The sequence below is a fragment of the Malurus melanocephalus genome, unplaced genomic scaffold (assembly GCF_030028575.1).
Source record: "Malurus melanocephalus ecotype Western Australia unplaced genomic scaffold, MMel_1.1 scaffold_23, whole genome shotgun sequence".
In the NCBI taxonomy this organism is placed as follows: domain Eukaryota; kingdom Metazoa; phylum Chordata; class Aves; order Passeriformes; family Maluridae; genus Malurus; species Malurus melanocephalus.
This window is the reverse complement of record NW_026623255.1, coordinates 2,178,157-2,190,488: the sequence shown is the minus strand read 5'-3', so window position 1 is coordinate 2,190,488 and position 12,332 is coordinate 2,178,157. Positions and strand designations below refer to the sequence as shown.

The window sequence follows — 12,332 nt, the reverse complement described above, 5'->3', positions numbered from 1 at the left end:
CTGCAGCGTTCTAAAAGTGTAAAGAGGAAAACCCGCCTTTAGTTTCCTACTCRAGTTGCTGGATAGCTACAAGTAGAAAATGTTAAAAGCAAGACAGTATGTTTTATATTTTACTTAAGGGTTATTTTTTGGTTTTATCTGATCCTTTTAGGATCTAATCAGGGGCCCTTATTCTATTGTACCTTTTTGGCTTTGTTTAGACCAGTGATACTCAACCTGTGGCTCTAGAGCCGGATGTGGCTCTTCATGGCCCTACAGGCGGCTCTCGCAATGTAGGCATCTGATCGGCGCTCCACTCTATCAGGCAGCGCGGGGAGCACTGAGCAAATGGACCAGCAGTGTGGGAGTCGCTGAAGTTCCCCCTCCCATAGGGGGAAAGAAAAGGAGCTGCTGGGATCCCCCCACAGGTAAGAGTAGAGATCACCTCCCACCCAGCAGCTGTGGGGCAGAATGGGGAAAAACTTGCCCTTTTGCCCCTTCCACCCCTCCACCCCACTCCTTCCTAGCAGCCAGAAGGGATTGAAGACAGAATGCTGCTGGGAGAGAGGATGCTGATGTGTCATGTCGTGATGTATCAATGTGTGGTGGCATTAAGGCAGCATCATCACACATTGAAGTGTCATGATGGAAAAGAAATCACACTGTTGATACTTGATTTTTATGGTGCTCTACAACTCCATTTTATAAAGAAGTGGCTCTCCAGCTGTTAAAGGTTGAGTACCACTGGTTTAGGCTAGTAAAAAACAAAYGAACMAAAAAAACTCAAAAAAWCCCCATCCCCAAAGTAGTCCTMTTTATTTCAGGGTTTCTTTGGCATTGTGAATATGTATCAAACCACAAAATACTGTCTAAAATTTTAAGYGTGGACAAAAAAYCTACCAAAAATAAATTTAGCAATAAGGCAACAGCTTCTTCTTTTACCAGTTTATTTTTCAAAGTATTGTAGCTATTATATCCTGTTAAGCTAAGTTCTTATTATTCTCAGTGAACTTTATTCTGGTATTATATGCTTGTTACKATCTTCAAAAAATTTATCTCCATTATCTTACTAAGTGAGATTTTTCCACAGTGCAGCCACTATGGCTCCCTAGGTGTGTGCCACTGATAATTTGTCAAGAAAAAGCTTTCTGTAAAAGGTCCAGTGATACTTTGAAAAAACAAAGGTTCTGATCTGGTTTTGTYAGCGAAATAAAATGATGTGTTTAAATGTTATTGTGACATTCGTTGCTTTAATTGATGTGTGCTGTCAATACTTTCTTGGTTAGAACTTTTTGAGTTCCCTGTGGATTTACTTGACATTGAGATACATCTTTTTTTTCCCCTTTTGTGTTATTATTGCTTTGTAAGTCACAGTACTCATTTTAACATTTATTTCTTAAAGCACACTTTTCTTAATTCTCAAGATCTTAAGAATGTGTCAAAGTAGAATGTCTTTTAAAAATTCCAGTTCTTGAAATCCACATCACCTTAAGAGAGATCATACTATCTGTTGTACAGAAAAACCAGAGTATGTGTTGTGCATTATTCATTTAAAGAGGTTTTCTTAATATGGAAGGCAAATGCTGAGATCCTGCATGCATACAAATTTAAATATTACTCAGACATTATCAGTGTAGACACTCGTAATGTGCACTAAGTGAGCAGTTGCTCATGTTTTTCCATTTCTATCAGTAACTTAGCAGTGTGCTGAGAAAAGAACTATACTGTTATATAGCATTTTCRTTCTGTAAGACATTTGGCAAAGTACTCTAAGACAGCAGTTAAAATTACATTTTGCACAAAAAGTGTGTAAGCTGTCATGTAGTCCTTTAATATTTTATATTAAAAGTAATTTTCTAGTAACTGGACTCTTGTACCTGCAAAGTGGTGGAATTTCTCTTGAATCAAATTTGTTTGTATCTGAGAATTTGTACAAAGTGAAAAGAAAGTATTTTTCCACCCAAGAGGAACAAAATAAGTCCATGGAATTAATTGTGATGTTATTAAAAAGTTGCGTWTCATACTTTTTCAGTTGTGTGTTTTATTCTAAAGCAGTATTGTTGACTGACAGAATGAAATTCCTTCTAAATTGTAATGGGTTTTTTTACTTTTATTTTCTAGGGAGCAGAGACCAAGCCCCCTTGCTTACAAGATCTGGAGTTACAGGACTAGAAGTCAGTTACGCTACTGATGAAAGAACTCTTTTCCAGGAAGTAGTGAATATTGTAAAAAGGTAGCATATCTGTACGTTCTGCTTTTATTTTTCAGGCTTGGAACAGCAGATTTAGTTCCTTCAACCYCTGCCAGTCTTTCAAATACTGATTTTTTATGTTGTTGTTTCYCTCAAAGGCTTATTTCTAGAGTGGACAAGCATGGTGGTCTTTCAAATAAAAATACTTYTTGCTTTTTCTTTTCTCTGACAGCAAGAACATTCAGATCCTCTTAAGCAGCTGAGTTATTCTTGAAACAAATCAGCCATATAAGTGATCTTTTTTAACATACAACGTTTCCTGTTAACCCCAGAATACATTACACATCTCTCTCTGAAACTTTCAGAATAATAGATATTAACAATGCTGAGAGCTGTAGAAAACCYCTCACTCAGGAAGAGTTTTCTAGGAACTCTGAGGCAAGACAGAAAAAAATCTGCATGGTACTGAAACTGCTGTGGACAGTTTAAAATAAGGGTTCATTGAAAAATCAGTTTCTTTCATTGGTTTTGTCTTCTCTGAATGGAAATCCCCTGCTGCATCAGACTTGGAAAACTGCTGGTTTTCCCCATCTCCACCAAGGCTGAGAAGCCTGTTTGGGARCCCTCTCGCCTGGTGAGTAGGTGGAACCACAGACGTCTCTCCAGACTCTACTGACAGAGGTGCAAAAYTGTAAAATTGCAAGGAAAAATAAACAGATTTAAACTCTGAGTCACCCTGCTGGAATAGAGACACAAGAAAAGAAAAACTAGGCAGAGTACATTTGCAATTCTTTCTCTCTCCAACCAGAAAACTTCTGATGAGAAAGACTTTGAGCAACCCCATGAAGCCAGAATACAAAAAGAGTTGCTGAATGCAATCAGCACAGGGTGGGTCCTGACAGAGCAGCAGATCCCTGTTCAGAGAAGACAAAATTCAGGTAAGGAACATGATATTATTTTCCTCTTTCTTGGAAATCTAGTGCTCCATCAAACTTAGGAAAATTACTCAGAATGAGAAACTGCCARTAAATGAAGAATTCTCCACCAGTTGTGTGGAAGTTTAAAAAGAGACAGGACATAAATAATAAAGGAGAGAGGACCCAGTTAAAATACAGTTAAAATACACGTTTATCACTGAAGAACAGAAGTCGTCCATATCTGTACAAATTGAAGGCATTACGGAGTGAAAAAATCATTCCATTATGGTGTACTTCAAGATGGAATGTACCAGGTTGCTTGCTGACAAATCTCTGCTTATGAGATGTCCTCTAGCGTATGCCAGCATACCTGTTTGATGCAACAACTTTATCCACAAAGATTGAGTTAGTTAACTTGTATTCCTGGAAGGTGAAAGGTTTGATCTATTAGTGGAGAGGCAGACTGCTGTCATCTTCTTAGTCTACGTCCCTGCCTAGTCTAGATTAATATCTGAGGTATCAGACTTCTGATGGACTCTCAAAAAAGATATTTTTTGGAACTTTGACCACATCTGCTGCTCTTTTGACCCCCTTTTTATTCTGTAGCTGGGCAGAAAAGGAAGAAATTTTGTTGGAGTAAAATGTTTTGTATTTTTTTAAGCGCAAAACAAGTGTCTAGGCCCATAACTGAAGGAGCAAGTGTAGTAAAACTATGTGTTAAAGAAGTAGACTGCAGAAACCTTCCTCATTGAGAAATGAATAAGCAAGCATTTTAATGAAAATTAGTAATTATTTTTTTRACCATCTTTTGTTGATCTTTTTAGTGTTATTTTTTCCAGCACAAACGAGGTGCTTTGGCCATTCTGGTAGATGCACTTAATAGTAGGGCTGATAGATTAGAGAAAGAAAACTATCAGACCATATTTAAGAAACATTACCACTTGAACTTCATGGATCAGCGCTCATAATTACCTTAATTTTCAAGCTGAGGATTGGATCATCTTATATATTGATACATGGTTTAGGCTAGACAATAATAGGCTCTTGTAACTGAAGAGCATACCCAGCATGATAACTGCAGTTTGCTTTCAGTTCRTGTTCTTGGCCTCTTGGGCTTTGGAGGGAAGGGTGGAAGACTGAAGTTCCAGATTCATGGCATAATGAGTGACAKACTGTCATTCACATCAAGACTATTCACTCTTGATTGTCAGTGTCAGGAATAGACTTCATCAACTTGTTGGAACACTGAACAGAAAGGATCTGAGCTGCAGGAGGAATTACGCAGTCCCGTTGAAGAACTCTTGTTCCTATTTCTAGTCATTCTCTTAGTCGGCCTAACTCTTCCTCCTATTTCATATATGTGAAACTGTGGTATTTAGTCATTCATTTCAAGTTCCAGCCTTCTATTTCTTTGCTTAGACCTTTTGTTTTCTTTCYATCCTGGCTATTGAAAATAATTAGTGTTTGATTGTGTAACTTGTTTTCAATATATGTAAAGTCTGAAAGAGCCCAATAGAGAATTCTTAGTTTCCAGCACACAGATGAGGGAAAGGTGATTCCTGGAAACTGTGTAACTTCTGCAATTCCTTAGTTTATCAGTCTCTTTTACTAGGCTTTTGTCACTGAAGAGTGTTTCCCAAATCTAACTTTTTATAGCAGAGCTTAAGTTACTCTGTGTTCACTAAAGATGAGTATTGCTCCAGAAAGTTCACTGGAATTGATGAACTGAAATTGGATTCAGTTAATACTTTCACTGTGACATTGTTTAGAGTGTGGTAGATTTGAATGACCACAGTACAATTAATATGTAGGCATCCATAAAGTAAATACCAGGTTAAATRTTCTTCTGTGGATTAGTAGATGTTGTCTCTGATTAACTCAGAGCCACTGGCAAACAGAAATAAGTCATCTCCCAGTGTGAGTACCAAAGTCTATGTAGAGACAACTTCCATTTTAAAAGTTGYTGGAATTCTGAGGTTGAGGGTTGAGAGTCAGGAAACAGACAAAAAGGAAGAAGCACAAAGATGAGTTTGGAGGAAGCAGGGAAGRACAAATAGCACGGATTTGTAACAAAGAAAAGCATCATTAAATTGTCTTTTGGTATCCTAACAACAGTCTTAAACCTTGAGAGGAAGCTGCACCTGCATAGGTCCAAATTTCCCTTCTTTGGTAAGCTGTACTCTGGCTTTAAACAAAAAAAAAAAAAAATAAAGGTCTTCAGCTCAATTATGGCATAAAGCAGCTGAGAAACAAYCTCCTTCTAATCCTGTGCAGCCACTGGGGATGTCCTACAAGCACAGAATCCCAAGTTGTAGGCTCTCTGGAATTGTCAGAGGGGATCTTTTCCTTGAAATGGAACCAGAACATATATTTCTGTCCTAAAACATTCTGTTGTGCTGCCTGAAGTGCTTTCTTGAATAGACCCTCTGTGGATCGTAAGGTGTCAGCTGCACTGAGTTGGGAAGAAAAATGGAAGAATCTTCCTGCTTGAGAAAGTGAGAGAACCATCTCTGAACCTGAAGGCAGGAAAAAGAGTAAACACATTTATGTAGCTCCCTAACACCAGGAAAGCTGACTGTTTGACGAGGAGGAGAAGGTGAAAGCAAATGCTGCAAGAATATTTGCCTTGGTGGTTTAAAATGTGGCATTTGCCTTGGTGGTTTAAATTTGCCTGTGGTGGTTTAAAACTAGAGATGTCCAAGCCTGATGGAGCAGTGGATTCCCATGAAAGAGAAATTAAACGTCTGGGCCTCTCCTTCACCTTCTGAGGCAAATTTGTACCATTTCTCTTTAAGTGCAGATACTACCAGATAGCAGAAAAGGACTGGTCCTGCAGGTGTGAGAGGGGCAAAATGTATGTAATTCTTGTGGGAATGCACAGTTCCCATCTCTCTGACACAACAGAGGATGTGAAAACAGGCTTGAAAGAAAGAGTAGTATGTTCARTGCTACTTGAGACTTACCAGACACCCACAGCTCTTTGTCTCCATTAAAGTAGCTTTTGAAAAAAATAGACGAACAGAGTGTAATGTAAGATTTTACTTGAAGATTTTGGGGATAACATTTGCATGTTTATTAACTGTTACTACTTAACACATTTTTTTATGTTTTTCTTGTAAGGTGTAATGCTAATGATTTTTTTTTTGTTTGGATACAGTGCATTACATTTCGTGTTCTGTAAATGCTCTAGCAACTTCCCTTTCTTAAAATAGAGATATGCTAATCTAACCTTCTTTTTTCCAGGCCAGTGTCATCTTCTGTGGTATTTTCCTGTAAAAATCTGTTTTTAATGTCCTGTATCAACTTTATGGATTTTTATTGTCTAAGGCAAACTGGAAAAAATGTTTTCAGAGATTTCAGTTATGTATTTGAGTCAACAAGCATTCWGTTGCTATGCACAGTTACTGCTTTTTTCTGTATCATTGGTCTGGCCTAATAACCATCTTACCCCACCCCCTTTTCCCTTAATCATAGCTGGAAGAAAAATAGCAGTCAGGAAAACCAGACACAGAGGGGAAGGTATTTCTGGGTGCTTTAGTGTTCATTCACGAAATTGTCAAAAGAGAAAGAGGAAGAGATGTCATAGGAGCATACACGACTTAGCTGGAAAGGAAAATAATCACATTTCTTCTCCCTGCAGYATGTATGATTTGAATGTTAATGCTGTTGTGTTTAAATCTTGCCAGCATAAATGCTGCTTTTCATCTTTGCAGAAAGACTGGCAACAGCATGCAAAGCAGTATCAGGGCCCATCCTTTTAACAAAAGAGCATATGTAGGCAAGCACACCTCTTACTCCTRTCGTGTTATTCCTAGCCAGCAGCTTTCAAATAGCAGTATTACAGTTCACTAGTTTCTTGCAGGTGTAGCAGCTGGTCTCTTTACAATTTCTTCTAATAAAATAGCTTGAACTGGTGATGAAGACCAGCTTCATAGTGTACTCCAAAAATTTTGAGATGACAGGATGAAACATGTAAAACTTGTCCCCTTAGCTCACAGCCTGTTGTCTTTGTGGTATCACATGAAAAGGGGGAGAGAGAAAGTGAGAGTCCCACTTCAGCTAASCTCCCATCAACTAAACTWTGGAKTTCCCTGTTCATTTTTCCRCRTGGAACAATGTCATCTTTTAGCTCYAGACATCTCTTCTTCTCTAATAGCAARTAGAATTCCACAGGAGGTCTCACCRAGTGTCACACCAGTTCAYTGGTACAGCTRGTACATGAGATTGGGCTGCACAGGAGGGCATTTCTGCTRCATAAACTGGGATGTGGYTCATCACCCAGCAAATYAGAAGCAAGAGACAACAGTGTCTCTTAGTGCACGAAATTTGATAGATCTGTTAAACCTATTGCATTAGGTAGATATTATGCMTGTGTAGTGCAGGAATTTGGTGTTCTAGGTGTTATTTAGTGGAAATGAGTTCTTCAATTTAATGTTACTTTGTTTTTTCCTTCAGAGATAATTCAGTTACAGTTATGAATGCATAGAGGTAGACATATAAAATATTTACAGGGTAGCTTACTGCAGTATCTRAGCAGCTCAGTTGCTAGTAGTATGTTTATTGGTTTTAATGCTTTTAGAAGGATGCCACTTGGATCCAAGTTTTAAATATGGACAAACTGACATTAAAGGACTGTAATTACAGGAATTTACAGTAAGATTTGATCTCACCATTTACTAGCTACTCTACTTAGATTTTCTATTTAGATAGCTTTGTATAAGTCTTTTAACTAAAACTTAAACATCTGTACTTCAATGTCAGTTTCTAACTAGCTATCCTCATCACCAGGAAATTTAAACAGAAAGAATAGGATCTTGTTCTGCAARRRKKGSYWAAAWWMMRAAAAAWKGKTYMWYCAAGGAGGCRTATTTTTTTCAATGACAGTAAAGAGAYCAGCTTAGAAAACTTGAGATGCCAAAGTTAGCTGAAATTAGACACTTSCCTTAATGYGTGTGTGGTGTCTAGTTGGGRTGGAAAAGCAGAGTARGTAATGTGTCGTAAAGTGACTCAGTAATGTGCAATTATAGGCGATCCCTAATGGCCTAGACAAGCAAGACTGAGTTCAAAAGTAGCACACTGCTTTTTAAAATCCTTTGAGTAATAAGCTTTCCAATCTACATGTGAATTTGCCTAATATTGTGTTAAAATATGTGATACTTAAGTTGTGTACAATTTACATAAGAAAAGCATGTATCTAAAACCACCATGAAYTAAAGGACTTTTATGTCTTGTCCTATGAAACATCTTTACATCCGAAAGATACTAGAGAAACAGTTATTGAGGTTATATGCAGAGGTACCTACAGAGGTAATTTTGTTCATTAGGTCAAAAGATAATGKGAAGATTATATCCAGAATTGATGAAATCTGCTCGGTTGCAGTAGCAATGTAATAGCCACTAAATTTTTTTTAAGTAGGAAGTGAGAAAGGTAATGCCCTACYTGGACAAGTTAAAACCCAGAGCAACTGTCCTTCATCACAGGTGGTAGCTGCTATTTTGGTTATGGCAATTTGCTGCTTCCAAACTGGATGCTTGTTTCTGTTCAGAACAGGCTTAAAGGGGCAAGCAAATTTCCGGCATAATGAATGTTGTTTATGTACCACTTAAGCAGTTCTTCATGAGTTTCTCATTCAAAATTGCATCTGTCATGAAACCCATCTGCATAATGCCTTGTCCTGTATAAAATCTAGAAGTATTTTCCATTTTGCATTACATGTCACCCGTTTTCAAAAATGAGCATGAATGATTACTTCCCTCATTTTAATTAATCAGTAGTGTTTTGTAATATGCTAGGACCAGGGTAGTTTAGCTACAAGAATTAGTTTGAAATTATGTTAACATTTGTAATGTTTATTCTATGCCTGTATAAAACGTGACATAATTTCTTTTTATTTCAAAGCTTAAATGGAGCTATTAATAWTTTTGGAGCATCATTTGGCAATCACTGTGTGCTGTGCAGAGCAGCAAGTGGTCATAACTCCTTTTGACACTGATCATTGTGCTGGAATGAACGGCAGGCTAGTTTCAGTCATATGTCTGTAAATTGTTCCAAGTAGCTTTGGGTTTGTACTGTTGGTAGAATAGGCTTCCAAACTGAGTAAATTCMCTGATTCCACTCCTGATGATCATTTCCTTTTCCAAAACCAAAGAATTATTCTTTTGACATGAACTGCAGATAGCAAAATACCTCCAAATGCAAAGTACTTATTCTTTTACTTTAAGTAGAAYRCTAGAAATSAAAAACTTACTTTAGAATCCTCTRYTATAGGCAAAAATCATACCAAAACYATTCTCTCACAAGYACAAGTAGGTGATAAAGGGGATTTTTGCAACTTCTGGCAGGTGCAAAAGCCCAGATTGTAATAAAGAGATAGCCATGCTGAGTAAGAAGGTTCAGTTCTTTTTCACAGAAAGTTAGTGTCCATGGCAGAAGTGTGGAGAAACTCTTTTTGGAGCTATTCTCAGAGTGATTGGTATCTTCAAAATGAGTTGTCATTGCCTTTGGCTGGGACACTTATGCAAAGAATACACTTTCCTGAAAGTCTGAAGCTTCATTTTTAATGTCTCTGATACAACTAACTCAGTATTCAGGGAAAGGGTGTTCTGTATTCAACGGTCAGGAAATGTTTRCATTTTTTCCTTGTGTTTATGGATGCAAGGAGTGCAGAGATCCTGTCCTTAAGATGGGGCCCCTGCCTAGTTCTCCCATAAAAAGATCTCCAAGCCTGCCTCCTCTTGCAGTGTTGGGCATAGACTGAGGAACAGGACCCTCAGCCTGTCATCAGTCCTCTACCTCCTGACAGCTGCTTTTATGACATTCARTTGTATTGAATGCTGCCTGCTGGAATTCAAAACCCCTTAGCTGCATTAAAAGAATCWCAGAATCATCAAGGTTGGAAAATACACTAAAGATAATTTAGTCTAACCAAGAAGCAGCTATTCTTCCCACTGAGGCTTCCTTTCTTTTTTTGCTATAAAGATAATAGATATCTCATGTTGCTTTGGCTGGTCTCTTTCTGCCCAGCCCAAAKAAATCATTCTTACACTCTTGAGCAAGTGACCAGGTCATGACTTCTGGTTTTAATAGTGCCTACTCAAAAGGTAGGTGATACTGTCTCCTCTGAGCCAACTCCTAGAGGTGCTTTGTCYTTAAAGCCACATTGTTTGTCCTTCTGTCTATTCAGCTCTTCTCTGAGCCTGATTGGAAGTGACTGTGTCAGAAGTCAATCTGACTTTTCTTTTTGTCATACTTGAGCCAGTCAGATTTTYCAGCTGGAAAGARATACWGCAKWRWAWYKTKKWWTMATKKRWSKKWWMKWWRGRWSYTWAWYTKWRASMMWSWRKTRKKWRWWKARAWYTGSWRSWKAKKGWWRSYTKTCTMWRYKKWWMMRYWKAGAMARSYWWCMMTMWSYWSCARWTYTMWWYWMMYAMTWSWWKSTYWWMRWTWARSWYCYWWMKWWMMSWYASATKAWWMMRMAWTWYWMTGCWGTATGTGTGACACATTATTTGTAAAATATTCCAGTTAATTCCTACTGACAAATTCTGTTGCACTGGCATGACCATATTCCACTGTACATCTCTCATGCCAGTAGCCAGGTTTCAGTTTATGCTTGATACATCCTGATTACATCAACAAAATGTGACAAGGCCTCGATTTTGTTCTTTATTTGTAGAGACTGAAATAATAGAAGTATGTAAAAAAAATCCAGTGAAAATATTCTTTCTAAATATTTTTGATGTTGAATGTTATTAAAAATCCGAAGTGATTGCCTGTTTTAAATATTGTCTCCTAGTCCCAATGCTGCTTTCATAGAAACTGATTGTGACTGCATCTTTTTTAAATTCAACATGATTTGAATGCAATCCTACTTATACGCTGTTCATGGAAAATATTTTCTTAAATGATATGAAGCTCATTTTTTCTTTCCCCCCTACCTCTCTAGATATGACCCAGACATTTTGTTAGGCTATGAAGTCCAGATGCATTCCTGGGGTTATCTCTTACAGAGGGCTGCTGCACTGAATGTTGATTTATGCCAGATGATTTCTCGTGTGCCAGGTAAGTTATGTATAAGGCTTTAGTTCAGTTGCAGTGGAAGCAAGGTGAAATCTATGAACAAATTTTAAAAATAAATGCAGAGTATTTTTTGCAGATGGGCCTCTTTTTTTTTTTTTGTTCCTGCTCCTGTGTTGTATAATATAATCACCAAAAAAACCTTAGAAACACCAGTGAGATTCTGGTGTTTCCTGAATTTTCAAATTCCTGGAGTATTCTACTTCTGTGTATGTCCTGTATTCATGAATCTGGATTTAGATTCTGCAGTTGTATGTTAGGTTTTCWGTTCTKGGAGATGTTTCTGCTGCCAGRTCCTCTCTTGCYTTCCTTGGTTTCAGTCATTCAGAGYACMTACCATAATTACCATTTGTGGTTTCTCTGGCTGGGATACAAGAACATAAAAATGCTCCTGAGCAGYAATTGTCCTGGACAGCAGCATTGTAATAAAATCCTCACTGTCAATAACCATTCTTGTACTTTGGGCCAGTTTTACTGGGCCCAAGTGCTGATGCTTTCCTCCCAACATTGATAAAAAAGTCTGTTTAGACTGGCAGGAAAACTTGGATGCAAATGGGAAGCCTAGTGTCTGTACTTAGCCAATCAATAGAAGCCATCATTCTGAAGAATGGAGTTAGTGAACAGCTAAAAAAAAGTGCTGTCACACCTGAGAAKATTCAGGATGACTTTGTAAAATTAAAAACTGTCCCAAAAATTTGTTGTCGCTCTTGCGACAAGGTGATATGGATGAGGGAGATTTTAAAAATCAAAACAGTTGAAAAAACTGCTTTTGTCCGGGCTCTTGCCAAAGATCTGCACAGAAATTAAAAAGCCATGAAATAAGTGCTTTACGATGATGTATTAAAAACTTGAGCCTATTGCTTTGTAATGGTTGCAAAAGCAAATGCTAGGAATCATGAAGCATGGAAAATACATAGCAGTGAATGTGAATGTAAATGTAAAAATCTGTACTATGCTTATACCTCGGATACTGAGGTTGTAGCCTCCATATAACCTTCCCCCCATCAAAGTGGATATAGGAGAACAGTAAAGATGAGAAGGATAATCCAAATGTGTCTAGCAATTTAGTAAATTGAGGTCCCAGAAGAAACACAACTGTGTAGGAAAGGTAAAAGCTGAAATCTTGAGGAATGTAAAGGGARATAGGGATTGGGTTTTCATGGTCTTTTCC

General features: G+C 37.7%; 1 protein-coding gene across 1 annotated transcript in view; it reads left to right on the top strand.

Moving 5' to 3' along the window:
- The window catches only part of REV3L (REV3 like, DNA directed polymerase zeta catalytic subunit), a 106,800-nt gene that overhangs the window by 74,618 nt on the left and 19,850 nt on the right, over nucleotides 1-12,332 (top strand). The window contains exons 18-19 of the mRNA XM_057390190.1: nucleotides 2,101-2,212; nucleotides 11,031-11,146. Of these exons, the coding sequence (XP_057246173.1) occupies nucleotides 2,101-2,212; nucleotides 11,031-11,146 (228 nt within the window). The remainder of the gene's footprint in view (nucleotides 1-2,100; nucleotides 2,213-11,030; nucleotides 11,147-12,332) is intronic.